The sequence below is a fragment of the Mercenaria mercenaria genome, chromosome 3 (genome assembly GCF_021730395.1).
Source record: "Mercenaria mercenaria strain notata chromosome 3, MADL_Memer_1, whole genome shotgun sequence".
Taxonomy (NCBI): Eukaryota; Metazoa; Mollusca; class Bivalvia; order Venerida; family Veneridae; genus Mercenaria; species Mercenaria mercenaria.
Window position 1 is genome coordinate 91870833 of NC_069363.1, and position 20538 is coordinate 91891370.

General features: G+C 36.4%; 1 protein-coding gene across 1 annotated transcript in view; it reads right to left on the reverse strand.

The window, feature by feature from the left end:
* The window catches only part of LOC123524048 (exosome RNA helicase MTR4-like), a 35251-nt gene extending 15574 nt beyond the window's left edge, over positions 1 to 19677 (reverse strand). The window contains exons 1-13 of the mRNA XM_045301923.2: positions 19510 to 19677; positions 13278 to 13382; positions 12707 to 12776; positions 12120 to 12295; positions 10608 to 10782; positions 10105 to 10195; positions 8005 to 8129; positions 6882 to 6980; positions 3646 to 3748; positions 3161 to 3295; positions 1075 to 1154; positions 604 to 714; positions 198 to 299 (exon numbers count right to left, since the gene is read on the reverse strand). Coding sequence (XP_045157858.2) covers positions 198 to 299; positions 604 to 714; positions 1075 to 1154; positions 3161 to 3295; positions 3646 to 3748; positions 6882 to 6980; positions 8005 to 8129; positions 10105 to 10195; positions 10608 to 10782; positions 12120 to 12295; positions 12707 to 12776; positions 13278 to 13382; positions 19510 to 19646 — 1509 coding nt within the window. The 5' untranslated portion in view covers positions 19647 to 19677. The remainder of the gene's footprint in view (positions 1 to 197; positions 300 to 603; positions 715 to 1074; positions 1155 to 3160; positions 3296 to 3645; positions 3749 to 6881; positions 6981 to 8004; positions 8130 to 10104; positions 10196 to 10607; positions 10783 to 12119; positions 12296 to 12706; positions 12777 to 13277; positions 13383 to 19509) is intronic.
* Positions 19678 to 20538: the final 861 nt, after the last annotated feature.

Genomic DNA, 20538 nt, shown 5'->3' on the forward strand with positions numbered 1-20538 from the left:
ATTTCTTTATTTTGTGCAATCACTGAATGTACATATAAGTATGTATTTCTACTTAATTTGATGAGGTTATCGTAATGCTTAACATTTCTGTACAGACCTACAAATTATCATTGTTTCTGTATCAAAAACAAAATTTACAAATTAACTAACCTCCGATGAGTATTACTATGTACAGACAGTGATAGATCAAAGCTTACCCATCTGAAATCTTTCCCATCAAATTTCCTTGCACTTGTAAATAAAACTGTCCTTGCAGGCATGTTCAACCCCATAGCAAATGTTTCTGTAGCAAATAATGCCTGAAACAAACATTTCATACCATGTACTAAATGTGATCAAGAACAGTACAGCACATTTCTCTTATTTACATATGTAATCAACTAAATATGCAACAAGTCAAATTTTCTACTTCATTACATGGAGTTTTTGCATCAATATCATGTGAAGTAATTATATAAGGTAGTCTATTAACCTCACTATTTACACTCAAGTATATGACATCCTTTTATCAATAATAAGTGTCCAAAAACAAAGAAAAAAGATAAAGTTATAAGTCATAGGATTAAGAAATGGTACATTCTAGTCAACTAAGCATTAGTATACCTTGATAAGACCCTCTGAGAAGAGAATTTCTATGGTTTCTTTGAGCAGAGGCAGCAAGCCACCATGATGTATGCCTATACCTTTCTTTAACAGAGGTAACACATGCTCCACCTACAATACAATGGGATAATGTTATTATCTACTACAATACAAAACAGGATTTAATGATGCATATTTCTTTCCACCATTCCTTTTAAACATTGTAACTTGAATATGAAATAGCCCATGTAATTGTATTTTTCCTGTCAATATCTGTCAATTAAGACAGGCTTAAATCTGAACAAATATATACATTATTAATAAACTTCCTAGTTATTACAATCTGAATATGGAAATTTATGCAAGTGAAAGCATATTATTTAGAACAGCTGAAAATATATGTCTATGAATATTGAAGATAACACAGGTAAAGCTGAATAATCTTAACATTAGTTTAACACTAAGTTATCACTACAAAACAAAGTTTCTCACCTGTGGCAGTTTTTTATCTTCATCTGAGAGAGCATCAATGGCATTGTTAAACACTTCCTGTACAAGGTCCTTTTCCTCATCTGTAAAATACAGTTGCTCTTAACATGCTAATCTTTCACACAGTAAAATTCTCATCAAAAATTGAAGACAATGAGACAGGGAATTTTAAATTTTTGTTTTTATCTCTTGTCTCGCCCATTATGATAAACCAAAAGAAAGTTCAATTATTTATGATTAGCAGCTCAATATCCTAATTTCTGTCACTTTGTTTGTTTGATTTTTCCTGGTCTCTTTACTATATTCTTTGTCAGAAATTCAACTAGGAGTCTGAACAAACCACATTCCATTTTTAATGCTTTACATACATTTAACTTTGATCTTGTGTGATTTCCTATGTAAATGAAATGTACTATACAATTTTAGCAGTGATTAAAGAGACTTCTTTTAGCAAAGTGTTTGGTTCAATATCCACTGCATTTAAGATTGCAACTTAGATTAAATCAAGTCTGTATTCATCAACATTTTAAACCTGAAACATAGACATAGACGTTAAAATGATAAACTTCTTGTACCATAATGAAAGTCAAGATGAATGTGTCTGCAGCTATAGACAACTCTGCAAATTTTCATCAACATAAGTATGCTATAAAACAAGAGCTGTCGGATGACAGCGCGCTCGACTATTCAAAGAATTGATTGAAGAATGGGGTCAAAATATTTCCATAGAATTTTAGACTAAACAAAAAAATGAATTAAACAAAAAATGTTCCTGTATTTGTGGATTTCGATTAGTCTTGCACTAAATGGCAATGTGTGACCATGATGGCAAATATGTTAAGTTATATGATAGGCAAAACATGGACTTATATGAAAATTTTTTACCAAGTCCAAAAAGGGCCATAATTCAGTCAAAATAGTTGACAGAGTTATGTACTCTTGCCTACAGATGGAAATCATGTTGATAAACTAGTGTTAAAAGTTTCAAAGCCACAGTTCAAATAGTTTTGACAAAACGCTGACTTGTAAGAAAAACTGAACAAATTTTAAAGTCCAAAAAGGGCCATAATTCAGTCAAAATAGTTGTCAGAGTTATGTACTCTTGCCTAAAGATGGAAATCATAATGATAAACAAGAGTTTAAAGTTTAAAAGCCATATGTCAAATAGTCTTGACAAAACATGGACATATACAAAACAGAACCAATTTCCAAGTTCAGAAAGGGCCATAATTCAGCCAAAAAAGATGAGAGAGTTACGTACTCTTGCCTATTGATAGAGACTATTATACTGAACAAGATATAAAAGTTTCAAAGCCATATGTCAAACACTTTACACAAAATATAAACTGGTACGAAAAACTTAACCAAGATTTCTAAGTCAAAAGGGGCCATAATTCAGTCAAAATGCTTGACAGAGTTATGTACTCTTGCCTACAACTGGACATTGTGATGGTAAACAAGTGTTGAAAGTTTCAAAGCTTTATCTCAAAAGACTTTGTCAAAATGTGGACTGGTACGAAAAACTTAACCAAGATTTCTAAGTCAAAAAGGGGCCATAATTCAACCAAAATGCTTGATGGAGTTATGTACTCTTGCCTACAACTGGACATGGTGATGGTAAACAAGTGTTGAAAGTTTCAAGGCTTTATCTCAAAAGACATGGTCAAAATATGAACTGGTACGAAAAACTTAACCATGATTTCTAAGTCAAAACGGGTCATAATTCAGTCAAAATGCTTGACAGAGTTATGTACTCTTGCCTACAACTGGACATGGTGATGGTAAACAAGTGTTGAAAGTTTCAAAGTTTTATCTCAAAAGACATTGTCAAAATGTGGACTGGTACGAAAAACTTAACCAGGGTGTGACGCCGACGCCGACGCCGTGGTGAGTAGGATAGCTCTACTTATTCTTCGAATAGTCGAGCTAAAAATGTATGGCCATTAAAATTTGTTGTTCTTAAGTGCAAGTTTCAGACTTACGAGCCCTTAACTTGGTTACCCTGGAGACAGACTTGAATGTAAATCCACTCCCCCTGCATCTTCAAAAGCAAGCTAAAACATCAAAGAATTCTGTAATTCCACATTACCTGTATTGAAATCTAGCTTGGTCATCTGTAATGCATAGGCCTCACAATCTTTCTTACTGAAGCTGAACACAATCACTGGAGCAAACTGTCTCTCTAATATCATCTTCACTATCTTAAAACAGTTCGTCTCTTGGTCTGTAATTAAAAGTACTTTAATAAGTTTAAAAAAAAAATTCTTCATTACTTTTCATTCACATACTGATAGTTCTGCATTCTAAACAAGAGCACAACCAACTTAAATTCTCTCTTTTAACCCTTGAAACGATTTAATGTCTGCTCATGTCAACATTAAAACCACTACATCACTGGGCCTTAGTTCAGTCACATTTTTTAAATCTTTTAAGCATAAAATACAATCTGTGTTTTCTTCATCCAAGAGATAACTAAAAGACCAAAAAAATAAAAAATAATGATGATTTCTAGTTTTGTCTGTTTTCTTGAAACCAATTTAACCATTCACCACAAAAATACTGCAATAATTTTACTTTTAAATCCTCCTTTTCTTCCTTTACTATCCCCTTTGGCAGCATCTCCAGCATCTTTGAGGACAGACATGGCCGTGTTGAAATTCTCCTCTCTAAACTCTCCCTACAAAAATGCAAGAGGACCATGATGGTCCTGAATCGCTCACCTCTTCCCACATGACCCAGTTTTGAGTATGACGTCGTTTTTTCTATTATTTGACATAGTGACCTAGCTTTTGAGCTCATGTGACCCAGTTTTGAACTTGACCTAGATATTATCAAGATAAAATTCTGACCAATTTTCATGAAGCTCCATTGAAAAATATGGTCTCTAGAGAGGTCACAAGGTTTTTCTATTATTTGACCTATTGACCTAGTTTTCGAAGGTACGTGACCCTGTTTTGAAATTTAACTAGATATAATCAAGGTGAACATTCTCACTAATTTTCATGAAGATCTCATGAAAAATATGGCCTCTTGAGAGGTCACAAGGTTTTTCTATTTTTATACCTACTGGCCTAGTTTTTGACCGCACATGACCCAGTTTCGAAACTGACCTAGATATCATCAAGGTGAACATTCAGATCAATTTTCATGAAGATCCACTGAAAAATATGGCCTCTAGAGAGGTCAAAAGATTTTTCTAATTTTAGACTTACTGACCTAGTTTTTGACCGCATGTGACCCAGTTTCGAACTTGACCTAGATATCATCAAGATGAACATTCAGACCAACTTTCATACAGATCCCATGAAAAGTATGGCCTCTAGAGAGGTCACAAGGTTTTTTTATTATTTGACCTACTGACCTAGTTTTTTAAGGCACGTGACCCAGTTTCAAACTTGACCTAGATATCATCAAGGTGAACATTCTGACCAATTTTCATGAAGATCCATTCACAAGTATGGCCTCTAGAGAGGTCACAAGGTTTTTCTATTTTTAGACCTACTGACCTAGTTTTTGATCGCACATGACACTGTTTCGAACTTGACCTAGATATCATCAAGATAAGCATTCAGACCAACTTTCATACAGATCCCATGAAAAATATGACCTTTAGAGAGGTCACAAGGTTTTTCAATTATTTGATCTACTGACCTAGTTTTTGAGGGCATGTGACCCACTTTTGAACTTGACCTAGATATCATCAAGATGAACATTCAGACCAACTTTCATACAGATCCCATGAAAAATATGGCCTCTAGAGAGGTCGCAAGGTTTTTCTATTATTTGACCTACTGACCTAGTTTTTAAAGGCATGTGACCCACTTTCGAACTTGACCTAGATATCATCAAGGTGAACATTCTGACCAATTTTCATGAAGATCTCATGAAGTATATGGCCTCTAGAGAGGTCACAAGGTTTTTCTATTTTTAGATCTACTGACCTAGTTTTTGACCGCATGTGACCCAGTTTCGAACTTGACCTAGATATCATCAAGATGAACATTCAGACCAACTTTCATACAGATCCCATGAAAAATATGGCCTTTAGAGAGGTCACAAGGTTTTTCTATTATTTGACCTACTGACCTAGTTTTTGATGGCACGTGACCCAGTTTCGAACTTAAACTAGAAACCATCAAGATGAACATTCAAACAAATTTTCATACAGATCCCATGAAAAATATGGCCTTTAGAGAGGTCACAAGGTTTTTCTATTATTTGACCTACTGACCTAGTTTTTGATGGCACGTGACCCAGTTTCGAACTTGACCCAGATATCATCAAGGTGAACGTTCTAACCAATTTTCATGAAGATCTTTTGAAATATATGACCTCTAGAGAGGTCACAAGGTTTTTCTATTTTTAGACCTACTGACCTAGTTTTTGACGGCACGTGACCCAGTTTCGAACTTGACCTAGATATCATCAAGGTGAACGTTCTGACCAATTTTCATGAAGATCTTGTGAAATATATGGCCTCTAGAGAGGTCACAAGGTTTTTCTATTTTAAGACCTACTGACGTAGTTTTTGACCACACGTGACCCAGTTTCGAACTTGACCTAGATATCATCAAGAAGAACATTCTGACCAACTTTCATAAAGATCCCATGAAAAATGTGACCTCTAGAGTGGTCAAAAGCAAAAGTTTACGGACTGACGCACGCACGCACGCACGCACGCACGGACGGACGGACGACGGACGCTGCGCGATCACAAAAGCTCACCTTGTCACTTTGTGACAGGTGAGCTAAAAATAGATAAAATATTCCAGGGTTCAATTCAATAGTATTAAATGTATTTTCTCCATAATAACACAGCTGACTCCTTAGGATATACATTTCAAAGAGAGCTAGAGCTTAATAGAACCAGCCTCAAGGCAGCCCCAAGGAAAAAACTAAGTACTCCCGTCTCGACAGATGGGGCCTGAACCAGTGGCCATAATCTCATGAGCTCAGGGCAAAACTATTTACCTTGTTCTTTATCTATATATAGTTACAATAGTTTCATGCTGAGTCTGTGATTGGATCTTGATGAAAGTCCTAAATTTTATATAATAGACAAATTTATTTTATGCTAACTGACGAAATACTGTGTTTTATCAGTGAGATATAATCCATATCACTCACTGCATATCACTCACTGTAAGTGCTGATCTACTTGTACATTGTGTATAAATTTTAAATCATTTGCTTAAAACAGGATGAAAATTGTAGTCGCACTTTGTTCTTTATAGTACATTTCTCGATTCAATTTATTTTACTTAATGAGAATTTCAAAACGTTATGCAGCAAAAAATAAAATAAAATGGAACTTTATGTTGTGTCCGTCTTTCTAACGTCAAAACACGTCTGACGACATGTCTGTTTACACGCATCTGTTTCCCGTGCTGAGATTAAAATTTGTTGCAAAATGCACATCTCAACGTAATTAAGCATAAAACAAGAAGAAAATCTGTTTGTTCTGAGTAAATATGGAATATATCTCACCTGGAAGTAAGAAATTTTTTACATTTTCACTCGCGCTATGCGCTCGTGAAAATATTTGAAATTTTCTCACTTCTCAGTGAGATATATTCCATATTCACTCAAAACGAACAAATATCCTCTATATAGTCTTACAACTTTTCACTTTGCTGACAAGTATAAAGGGTAGCTTGAAGTGTAAACTGAGACAAACCCAGAGTTCTCAGAGGCAGATGGTTGTGTCAAATCCTGTCTGTAACAGTTACAAAATTACAGAATTAAGTAAATACGTTTGGTTCTATCATCTGTGCTAATAAAATAATAGGTCTTTAACTAGAACAACTTACATTTTCATCAACAACTAAGTGTATACCATCTCCCCCAGCAGGGTATATGTAATGTTGTAGTGGAGTTGGTCTGTAGTCTGTATATACAACATGGCACGGCTGAAGCAAACAAGATACAAAACTACTGAAACTGCTTTATTTGATTAAACGCCTAATTTTACACATAGTATATTCACCGGCGTTGTACATTGAATTATACCAGATTTATATAGCGCCAAAGGCGCTTTACATAGTTCAAATGCAGCCACACAGGGCGCATAAATCATCCTCTACTAGTACAGACACAGAGCGATCTGACCAGAGGGACAGAGTGAGACAAAGCCCCCACGACAGAGAGATCAGAAATCAGATACAGGCTTATCCGGCTAACTTAGCCTAGCTCGTTTCGAATAGACAGCCTGGTTCTTTAACGTGCCCAGTGTATAGCACTGATACACGCAGAGATTGCCTGGGTTCCTGACCAGTACACCTCTAGTTGGGTAGGAAACACTGAAAAGCATTTCTGAAAATTCCCGAGTAGCTGCCAGGGATCGAACCCCGACCTCAGGATTGGAAGGCCAGTGTGCAAACCACTGAGCTATCCGTCCACCCTATAACTATACACTGTAAAACATATATGAACAATTTGGGAAATTTAATCTAAAAACAATGTATATGTAATGAAGCAATTAACAATATACTCCCAGATGAAATTTCAATGCGTTATCAAATTCTGCAAAACAGCTTTCTCATTGTATTATGATTAAACACTGATTTGTTGGAAACAAGAAAAACCTATGTTTAGGTTAAACATCTTCCTGTTGTATTTCTTTAAGTTACATGTACAGTCATATCTATTCAGTTCACACAACATTCTATGGGAAAGGATAACCCTAGGTGAGGTCCTTAACTACTCAGCCATAGGACTTAAACCTACGTTGAATTTTAGTTATTCTGTACAAGAAACACAGAAAACCTCAAAATGTTTATCCCACACACTGGATAAGATTTTGTTACAGACAAATGACTAGGTCAAACACAATATCTCCCAAGAATGGAGGGGACATATTTACCTTATACTATATGTAAATCTGTAAGTATCAAGTACCAGTTTACTACCTTAGAACTATTTTACAAGAATCACCTGTTTATGAAGATGACATATCCATTCAGCAAACTGTCTGGCATTTGGTATAGTAGCTGACAGGAAGACATAGTGTACATTGTCTGGTAGTAAAATGATTGTCTCTTCCCACACAACCCCTCTCTCTGCATATGGAGATAAAACATTCATGTTTTAAACTAAAATTATTTTGATAAAAACAAGAGCTGTCCCTAAGACAGCCAAGCTCGACTATTCGAAATATTGTCCCAGAAGCAGGAAAATATTACCCAAAAAGGTTAAATATCAAAAGAGTTTTAAGTTCAAAAGGGGGAATAATTTGACCAAAATGTATATCAGTTATGGGACTTGCTGCTATCAACTAGTTTTATAACCCCGAAGGCACATGTGAAGTTTCAATTCAATATCTGCATTAGTTTTGGAGATAGAAACTTGCATGTAAAACTTTAACCAGAATTTTCAAAGTCCAAAAGGGGGCATAATTTGCCCAAAATACATGCCAGAGTTATGGGACTTGATCCAGTGAGGTTAGTAATTGATCTAGAAAAAGAAAAAAATAAGTTTCAAATCTATATGCCTTTTAGTAATAGCTGTATGTACTTGCACGCAAAACTTTAACCAGAATTTGCTAAGTCCAAAAGGGGACATAATTTGGCCAAAATGAAGGTCAGAGTTATGGGACTTGCTGCTATCAACTAGATTTATAACCCCGAAGACACATGTGAAGTTTCAAATCAATATCTGCACTGGTTTTGGAGATAATAACTTGTATGTAAAACTTTAACCAAAATTTTCTAAGTCTAAAAGGGGGCATAATTTGCTCAAAAAACATGTCAGAGTAATGGGACTTGACCCAGTGAGGTTGGTAATTGATCTAGAAAAAGAAAAAATAAGTTTCAAATCTATATGCCTTTTAGAAATAGCTGTATGTACTTGCATGCAAAACTTTAACCAGAATTTTCTAAGTCCAAAAGGGGGCATAATTTGGCCAAAATGAAGGTCAGAGTTATGGGACTTGCTGCTATCAACTAGATTTATAACCCCGAAGACACATGTGAAGTTTCAAATCAATATCTGCATTAGTTTTGGAGATAGTAACTTGCATGTAAAACTTTAACCAAAATTTTCTAAGTCCAAAAGGGGGCATAATTTGCTCAAAATACATGTCAGAGTTATGGGACTTGACCCAGGAGAGTTGGTAATTGACCTAGAAAAAGAAAAAATAAGTTTCAAAGCTATATGCCTTAATTGATGGCTGTATGTACTTGCATGCAAAAACTTAACCAAGGTGTGACGCCGACGCCGACGCCAGGGTGAGTAGAATAGCTAGACTATTCTTCGAATAGTCGAGCTAAAAATCATTGAATCTTTCAATTTATGTGACTCATTTTTAAGGGCACAGGTGGGGGTAATGGAGACTGAAATGAAGTCCCATCAAAATTATTTATCTACTGAATTTTGTAAAATTTGTTTCCTTATCAATTTTTGAACAAATGAAGTGTTTGAGATGCTTTTTACATTTCTACATGGGCTTTTACAAGGATGTCTCAATGACATGTATACATTTAATATGGAACAGTGTGCAAATAAAACTTTCTGTTGTTTTTTTCTCATAACATGCTTTTTAAAAAGAAATAAGGACAATTACAAATTTTACTCTATAAATGGCACATCTACTGATTCTGACTTCAACAGGAAAGTGAACAACACTACCAGACATATACACATTTACAAGAATCACTGCAGTAAATTCAAAACAAGGAGCTTAGAGAACTCGAGATTTTCTAAAACAAACACAACTTCTTTTCAAACAGCATGTTTTTTGCTGTTTTTACTGAGACTAATGGATGCATTTCTCACTATAAACTCTGTATTGCAATACCAAGTATGAATTGAAAATTCAGCTAAAATTTATAGTTGTCAGTATCAACTTAGTTACTTATTTGTCAGTTTGAGCTGGAGTACTGGTTTACTGATCCAAGTGTAAGTAAATTTTTCATGTAAAATTTCAGATATAGGTCTTTCTGATTAGTCTTTTCCCCCATTTTAACTTTATAATAATTTAATCTCAAAAACTAAATCTTAATTAATATCTTCCTTTACAAAATGACAATAATATACCTTTATCCCTCATGTAGTGGATCTCATCAAAGATAACCCAGCCAACTTCTCTCATGATCTCAGAACCTCTGTACAACATACTACGTAAAATCTGTAAGTGTCAATCAAACCTATTTTGAGAAGTGTACCACTCTACATCATGCATTAAAACTTCAAATTTAATATATAAAATTCTCTGTAAAATCTGTCAATCAAACCTATTTTGAGGTGTATCTTTCTACATCAAGCAAAAACTACAAACTTAGCTTGACTGTTTCTCAGTCAATACCGTTCTCTTAGACTTACTAAAACTTTCTCAAGACCTCATTTCTAAAAAAAACACTAACCTTACACAAGCTTACTGGACACAAAATTTTCTACACAATTTACAGATATTCAAGCCTTATTCTGGAATTTTTATTTTGTTTGCTGTAATATAATTTTGTAGACTGACGCAGCCTCAAAATCTCGGCTAATCATTTCTCCAATAACATTAATGATTTCATGATAATCTCCTAACATACCTCTGTTGTCATGACGAGGCAACTAGCTGTTGGGTTGATTGTAACATCTCCAGTCATAAGACCTACATCCTGAAACTCCTCAAACAATTCTCTATATTTCTGATTACTCAATGCCTTGATAGGTGTTGTATAGATCACACGTTGCTTGTCACGTAAAGACATGGCTATGGCATAACTGAAAATTAACAAATTTATAATCTATGCTCTCCTGGCAAGAAAAAACAAAATAGAAGCTTCAAAGTCTTAAAGGCTATCACAAAACATTGAAACCTTTGTGTCTGAGGTAAACAGAACAAACAAGAGCTGTCTCCGTAGGATGACACATGCCCCCGATGGCACTTTGAATGAATAGTTATGGCCGATGTTAGAGTTTAGGACCTTTGACCTACGGAGCTGGGTCTTGCGCGCAACACATCGTCTCACTGTGTCACACATTCATGCATAGTTATTTTAAAATCCATGCATGAATGACAAAGATATGGACCAGACATGCCCATCAATGCACTATCATGAAAAATGATCTTTAACGTCTAATTATGACCTTGACCTTTGAGCTACGGACCTGGGTCTTGCGTGTGACACGTCGTCTTATTGTGGTACACATTCATGCCAAGTTATTTGAAAATCCATCCATCGAGGACAAAGATATGGACCGGACACGCCCATCAATGCACTATCCTTTAACATCTAAGTGTGACCTTGACCTTTGAGCTACGAACCTAGGTCTTGCGCAGGACACGTCGTCTTATTGTGGTACACATTAATGCCAAGTTATTTGAAAATCCATCCATCGATGACAAAGATATGGACTGGACACGCCCATCAATGAACTTTCCTTTAATGTCTAAGTGTGACCTTGATCTTTGAGCTACGGACCTGGGTCTTGCGCACTGCACGTCGTCTTACTGTGGTACACATTCATGCCAAGTTATTTGAAAATCCATCCATCGATGACAACAATAGGGACCGGACACGCCCATCAATGCACTATCCTTTAACGTCTAAGTGTGACCTTTACCTTTGAGCTACGGACCTGAGTCTTGCGCACTGCACGTCGTTTTACTGTGGTACACATTCATGCCAAGTTATTTGAAAATCCATCCATCGATGACAAAGATATGGACCGGACACGAAAATTGCGGACAGACCGACAGACTGACAGACCGATAGACGGTTCAAAAACTATATGCCACCCTTCGGGGGCATAAAAACAATATATTGCTCAATATCTTAAATACCTCACAATAAAAATCTACATAAAGATAAATCATTTAAACTCAGGAGCAATAAATTTTTTTTTCTGTAAATGAATGCCTACTTCGCTGAGACAGTAATTCATGGATATAAACTGAAATTTTTCTTGTTAGGATTTAATTTCATAAACATGGCATTACCATGAAATCAACAAGTTATTTCACAGTAATTTCTATAGGTACTTATTATTTAAAGTTAGATATATTTTTACCTTTCAACTGACTCATACATTAAAGATTGTAAAAAATACAAGCTTACACAGCCACAACAGTTTTGCCAGCTGATGTGTGGGCAGAGACCAGTACTGACTGGTTATTTTCCAAACAAAGAAGAGCTTCTTTCTGGAAGGGATCCAGTATGAAGGGGTATGTCTTGGCTGGTTCTGTGCTCACAGGTTTCAAGGGGACAAACTCTTCCTCGGGAGGAATGGCAACCTGTGGAATGAAACAAAGTCATCTAAATCTAGGGTAATTAATAATTAAAAATGTTTTTCTCCACTCTATTACTGTATATAGGATAAGGCTATGAAGTGAAATCTTCTGCATTAAAGAAACCTATAGAGAAGGTACATAGTGACCCATCGCCATTTCCTAGTGCTAAAGATTTCACTGCCTTTGTCTAATATAGGGTATATCTTACTTTTTCTATGAAGCTCTAAACATGATTAAGTGTATGTAGTCTGGCATGTAACTGGTTGAAAAAGTAGGATAAACAATAACAAACATTTTGTTTTTAATGACTATACAACAAAGCTGGCTGAACAATGCTTATTGTGTAAATGCAAAAACTGCTCTTCAGTATAATCTATTGTTTCCTAGATGTGTCAGATAGTGCTGATATATTACCTCATGCAAGCAGGCTTCTACAGTTTCCACGGTGTGAACCTGGATTCTCTGCATTACTTCTAAGTGACTTCTACAAAAGAGCATTATTATTTTTAGATGAAAATACACTAAATGTCATACATACAGCAATACTGAATTATAGGTTCAGTTGTATGACTTTGGTTCAGCACCATTTGTATCAGTATCAGGGCCCACACTGGGCTGAAGAAAGTTTGAGCCACTTTTACATGGGCAGTTGCAAGTGGGTGCGGGAGGGTTGTCCCCTCCTGGTTTAATAGATTTTGTAATTTACATTAGAAAATGGTGATATTCTACCTATAGCTAGGATATATTTAAATGAAAGTTTGTGTACCTTTTAAGCTTGTAGCGTATTTTAAAATGTAGTCTTATGTTGGTAAATTGAGTAGAATGAACAAAAGCATACATTTCAAATTCATTCTCCGCTTGATAAGACATACTTTTTTTTCGGCCGATTTTATGGCCGGTATTCGGTAGTTATGGGCAGTATACGTTTATGAATACTATGCAACTTTTATAGTAATTGCTTCCTACAAAGCTGAAATATACGTACCCTGTCCCCTCTGTTTTTGATTTCTTTGTTTGCTGATCCTCCCCATCGTCAGCTTCTTCTGTGGCTGGTCTCTTATTTGCGATACTACGTAAGAGCTCTTCTGCCCTGTAAACAAATTGCTGTCATTAAAAATTATCTATGTTGACCACAACAAACACACAGATTGGCAAGTAAACCAAATATAAAAAGTTGATTAAAATGAAATGAAAGTGATAATTATATGTCACGAGTCGGACTAGAGAGGTGTTGCACATTTCATTACCTTCCATCATGAACGACTAAATCGAACCGAGTCTGCTATCATTTTGGTTGCATATAATCCAGACATGTTCAATTACTGTTTGATCCACCAGATCCGTAATAGGTTTTTCATGAATCAAAGCTTTTTTATGCTTAAATGTTAGGAAGTGTCTAGCCGTTCGATAACCGAACGCCTAGCCTGCATTTCTCAGGGGATTTTCTAGCCGTCCGGTAATTGATTTCTTAATGAATAAGTAATGATTTAATATAGTTTTACCTGTGATTTACTTAAAATATCAATACTTATCTGCAAACAAAATTTTGTGTGAATACATACCAAAGTATATTTTTAATTTTCTCAAATAGATTATTGCTTTTTCAGCCAATAAAACAAAAGTTTGCCGAAATCAATAATGGCGAAATGAATAGAAGGAGATGATTATGTCGCTGTCATCTAGTTGTTAGTTAGAGAGTGTTTGTTACATTATGTGCAGCACTGCTACAAACTTGTTTGTTTATCAAGCAGCCCATATCCATTCAAAATAATAATTCAACAAGGCAGTCTGAAAGACAGCTAAATCCCCCGCCACTGCTATGGATAGTAAAAGGGTAAACCTTTGATTTTAGCTGTGACCTTGACCTTGAACTGACATTGCTGACTCATGAAGTCTGCACAATGTCTTGATGAGGTGATCACTTGACCCAAGTTTCATGAAAATCCTTCAAGGGGTTTAGGAGATACAGAGCTGAAACCTTTGACCTTCAGCTGTGACCGTGACCTTGAGTTGACATGGCTGACTCATGAGTTCTTGATGAGGTGATCATTTGACCCAAGTTTGATGAAAATCCTTCAAGGGGTTTAGGAGATACAGAGTGGACACCAAATGGAAGGCTCAAACCTTCGACCCTTAGCTGTGACCTTGAGCTGGCATGGTTGACTCATAATTTCTGCACATCGTTTTGATGAGGTAATCATTTGACCCAAGTTTTATAAAATTCCTTCAAGGGGTTTAGGAGATATAGAGCGAACACGAAATGGAAGGCTCAAACCTTTGACCTTCAGTTGTGACCTTGACCTTGAGCCGACATGGCTGACTCATAAGTTCTGCACATCGCCTTGATGAGGTGATCGTTTGACCCAAGTTTTATAAAATTCCTTCAAGGGGTTTAAGAGATATAGAGCGGACACAAAATGGAAGGCTCAAACCTTTGACCCAGAGTTGTGACCTTGAACTTGAGCTGGCATGGCTGACTCATGGGCTCTGCACATCGTCTTGATGAGGTGATCATCTGACCCAAGTTTTATAAAATTCCTTTAAGGGGTTTAAGAGATATAGAGCGGACACAAAATGGAAGGCTCAAACCTTTGACCCTGAGTTGTGACCTTGACCTTGAGCTGGCATGGCTGACTCATGGGTTCTGCACATCGTCTTGATGAGGTGATCATTTGACCCAAGTTTTATAAAATTCCTTCAAGGGGTTTAGGAGATATAGAGCGGACACAAAATGGCAGGCTCAAACCTTTGACCTTGAGTTGTGACCTTGACCTTGCACTGACGAGGCTGACTCATGGGTTCTGCACATCGTCTTGATGAGGTGATCATTTGACCCAAGTTTGATGAAAATCCTTCAAGGGGTTTAGGAGATATGGAGAGGACACATAAGTGTTACGGACGGAAAGACGGACGGACAGATGGACGGACGGAAGGACGGAGACCATTCCTATAATCCCTCCGCCACGGCGGGGGATTAAAAACTTGTTTTCCAATGTTATTATGGTTTTTTATAGTAATTTATGCATGTCTGAGACATAAATGAATAAATAACTAGAAATTGCTTTTGTAAAAAAGCGCACGTCTCCCCCAATGCAAAGTCCTATAGGCAAGAAGTCAATAGGGGTCAGGAGCGAAAGTCAAAGAGACACTGATGGTTGGCTGCAATAGGGATCATCTACTTGGCATGTCCAGCCATCCTGCTAAGTTTCAACACTCTTGGCCTAGTGGTTCTCAAGTCACTGTTCAGGATCAAGTAGGGGTCATCTGCTGGTCATTACCAACCTCCTTATCAACTTTCATGACCCTAGGCCAAAGAGTTCTTGAGTTATCATCCGGAAACCATTTTACTGTTCAGGGTCACTGTGAGTTATCATCCGAAAACAGATTGGTCTACAGAACAACCGACCGACATCTGCAAAACAATATACCGCTCCTTCTTCTTCTGGGGGGGGGGGGGGGAGGGAATAAAATGTTGGGCCATGATGAGAGCGCCTCCTCATGGTGTGGCTTGGATGCCTATGAACTGTACTGCATGGTATCTCCCCAGTTGGTGGCACATGTATGTAACTAAACGCACTCTAACAGCAAGATGACAATAACAAAATCATCCTCTTCTATTCGTTTCGGCATTAATGATTTTGGCAAACTTTCGTTTTAATAACTTTTATCGGCTGAAAATGCAGTAATTAATCTATTTGAGATATAATTTAGTATGTACAGAAAATTTTGTTTGCATATATGTATTGATATCTTAAGTAATTTAACAGGTAAAATTATATTAATAGGGATTTTTCTAGACCTCTAAAAAGGGCAGGGTGCTGCTAAAAAGGGACAGGGTGCATTTTGCGCGTTGCGTACCTTTGTCTACGAAAATCATAAGGTAGATTTCCTTGGTTTTTGTTGTAATGTCTACATTGTAAGGTACTACAGAAAGATTTGCAATGAATCTGAATGTCTGGAAAAACATTAATACCTGTTTGTCTATATAACATGCTTATCATTTACAGCAGTTTGTTTTATGTTTGCATACATTATTTTTGTCTTGATTAGAAATATACCATAAAGATACTATTGAATAATTCTGGTGCAAATCTGTCTTTATACATTCATACTCATGTATAAATGCAGTTTTTTTTACCGCGGACACCCCCCCCCCCCCACCCGAATCGTGGGTGCATATTATACAAAAGTGTAGACAATTTTCCAACTACAAATTTAAAATTTAACAAAATAACTTTGTTTACGATTTTCGCCATTTTGGTAAAGGGAAACTACTCTATGCGCTGACTGTCTACGCTAAATTCTGAGATTGCCGTTACGTTCTGTAAAAGATCGAGTGGTTTATTTTCTTTTAAACAAAATTAATATCATAGAAATTTAATAGTATTTTGATGAAATAAATATAACAAAATCATATACATTCTGATAGGGAGTGATACTAATTAAAGATCGACTGTTATCTTCAACCGAGATCAAACTGTGAACAACAAAATTGACACGAGGTGCCACGCTAATTGCCGATAATTACTGGCCATTTATCGGCATTTAATAAGCAGCAGACTTTGTTTTAAGATGTTTTTTCTCCTTTTTTAATCTGTTTTGCAGTTTGCTTTAATTGCTGACCTATCTAATTGTTGTTTGTTACGATTCGGTCGGTCGGTCGTCGTCTGCATACTGATACTGCATACATGCCTCGGGCAAATACACAGCACCTGTGTATAGTCGGTGCGCGTCATGAATTCGTATCGATTGACAATTATCTGGGATGGTATTTTGACAGATGATTGATGGGCAGTTCATTTAGAAATACTTAATTAATGCTCAAAGAGGCGGTGCTAAAAGGGCAAAGGGGCGCTGAAGAAAGGCAAAAGGGCGGCGATTTCGGGCAGAAGGGCGGCGCTAAAAATGGGCAGGGTGCTGCGCTCTGCTATTCCGCTCTAGAAAAATCCCTATATTAAATCATTAATTATTCATTAAGAAATCAATTACTGGACAGCTAGAAAATCCTGATCTTCGTCCGGACGACTAGAACATAGGCTAGACACTTCCTAAATATCATACTTTTCCGCGTCATAGGTAGCACCCAATTTCATAGATAATTTAGCCTATGAAACGATACGACTATCTATCTATGTATACTGCCATGTCCTCTTTATAGAGCATTACGTGCAGGTGCGCATCTACACTAGATATTTAAAAGAAGAAATGTACAGGAGGTAGTACTTACATATTCGTGAAGTGTTGAAAATCAAAGACGATACAGTAATGTTGTTAAAAAGAAGAGTATATAGTTAAAAGAGATAAAACAGCATTTTCCACATTAAGATTGTAGTGTAGTGATTCGAGGCTTCTGGTAAACCAGGAGCCTGGTTAGCTCAGTTGGTAGAGCACCTGACTTGCAAGCAAGGGGTCGTAGGTTCGAGTCCTACACTGGGTAGATGATTTTCTCACCAAAATACAACATTGGCGACAAGATAAATTGGAAAGTGCGGGCTACAGTGGCCAGTTTATGTACAGCATGCAGTTTGCAGGGGCTATACTCTGTTGGAAGCTGAACAGTTGATGTCCCGCTCTGCAATTCCACTGTAAAGGAAGGCTACGTGGCCAGTTATATAGAGCATGCGGTATTTGCAGAGGCTATACTCTGTTGGAAGCTGAACAGTTGATGCCTCGCTCTATGGTTCCACGATCAGGTTTAAGCCTTCAAAATTAAAGTGAGGAGGAGTGTTGTGATTCGAGGCTTCTGGTAAACCAGGAGCCCGGTAAGCTCAGTTGGTAAAGCACCTGACTTGCAAGCAGGGGGTTGTAGGTTCGAGTCCTACACTGGGTAGATGATTTTCTCACCAAAATACAACAGTATGAAAAGGTAGTTCTATAAATAAACGTCGGACTTCAATATTTTACGATTTTGACATTTCATATAGTCCGACGTTTTATCAAAAGTATGAATTTCCCGGTAGAGCTTTCCGCAAAAGTTCTTGCGGAAGGTTTCACAAGTTCACGGCAGAAGTGACTTGAAAGCGATAGCTAAATACCAACAACGGACAAAGAAACCTAATTTACACATCCATTGAACATAATGCCTTACTGAAGATATTGAAGATCAGTCTGCACTTTGAAAATGAAATTTACATCCATTCACTTTCACAACACAACACGAACTGTCAAAACTTCTTTATTATAAAGATTAATTTTAGACGAAAAAATATTCTCACGGTCAGATTTGAAAAAAAAATGCGTCCCGTTACTAACATATTGTCTAAGTAGTAGCAAAGAGCTATAAAAATAAATAGATTGGCAACTTGAAAGGCATATAGAGCAAATCTCGCCAACCTCCCGTGACAAAAAAACGAGATCTCGTTACCGGAAGTGGCACTTTCTCCACGCGCCATTTTGTATGCGAAAGCAATTATTCATCGGTAAAATAATTATCACCGTATGACCACGCTTCTTTCGATGGCAAAAAAAACCCTGTACTTCGTGTCTTAAGACCATTTCTCATTAAACTAATTTTGTTTTAGAAGCTAACATGTATTTTAAATGTAGTTTTAAAGGTACAAATTGTAACTCCATGCTCGCCGATGTTTGTTTTTAGTAAGATAACGCCGAATCACGCTCTGACACGAGATTACAGCCAGTTGCCATTCTGTGTATTTTATACTTCTTTGGTAGTAGACATATGTTTATAATCGATGGGTGTAATTAGCATTTATTGGTTGTAATTTTATCAAAAGTTACTTAAATTAGTTGTAAAGTCCTATCAAAGCAGTTTAAAAGGCTAGTCCACATGTATGCGTTCGGCGTTACCCATGCGTTAAATAATTGCCTCAGATTTTTTACAAGTGTCGTAGGCTAAACGTATTTGTTTTCGTCTAAGCATGTATAATTGATTCTATATTTATTTGGTGTTGTATTGTTCATGATATTTCAATAAATTACACTAAAAGTTTCTGCAAAATGCGTCGGGGAAGTGATTGGTGGTGCAGTTTTAGTTACGGTAAACCAATGTTTAACGTGTTTGAGTTTTCCTACATTACACTTCAACAAAATAAAGTCGTAATCTGTGCTATGAAAATGTCTGACATTCGATTAAACTTGACACAGGGACATGTTGAACGTCAAAATATCAAAAGGCGCCCTGTGCAAGTTTAATGTTATTGAACTATATGAAAAGGGACCTGCACAACCTCGGTTGGAGCTGGGAACAACACATTTACCTTTTACCATCATCATTTTTACTCTTGTCAATCGACTGTTCATCCTTTTCTTCAACTTCTACTGTCGGAACAGGTCGAACAGAAGTTGAATCTTCATCAAAAACATTAAAAAGATCATCGCCAAATGCGTCTGCCATTTTCGATTTTGGCCGGAAGTGAAACTCACATGTGAAACGCAATGCACAAAAAAAAAGAAATTCAAGTTGGATAAATACTTTATATAGTTTCTTAACAGCTGACACTGAGTCAAATGAAGTATCAAATAATAAAAATAAAGAAATGAATTGTTCACTGACTAATTTTATTTTTAAGAACGTTTCTGAACTATAAAGTTTGTGCATTACTGATGCTGTAAACATTCGAAAAAATGGAGCACGTCAATGTGGTTTGCATGCTGGTGATCGTTTTTGCGACTTCTAGCTATTCAGCTGATCTTTCCAATGGTATAAAACATTAAATTGCTTTTTTTTGTCACATTTTATCTGATTCCTGTCCGCCTGCCCTCTTTCGCTACAACCAAATTCTGATAATAATTCTAGATGTCGGATAACTCTAATTTCGGATAAAAAAATTCAGGCCCGTTTTAGTAAATTGTTAAATTTTAACATTTAATTTATTTACAGTATAAAATTTCATTTTCAAGTTTTACTGGTAGACATACAGTGATATGTAAATTTAGGCAGTGGCTAGGTTCCGGCTACCTATAGGCTATATAGATCCAAGATCTACATAGCCGGTTTCGGCTACCTAGACTAAAGCATATATGGCCCAAAAAGTGCACCTCTGCGCATAGGTATACATTTGTAACCACCTATAACCCTTTGGTTACTTTGGTTACATTCTATATGTCTTTGGTTACATATTGTGACTGAACATCGGAAAACGCACATCAATTGCAGGCATCTACATTTGTACCCACCTATATCCCTTTGGTTACTTTGGTTACATTCTATATGTCTTTGGTTACATTCTTAACATAGTAACATTGATGTAGGAACATTTATTCATTAATTTTTTAAAATAATAACT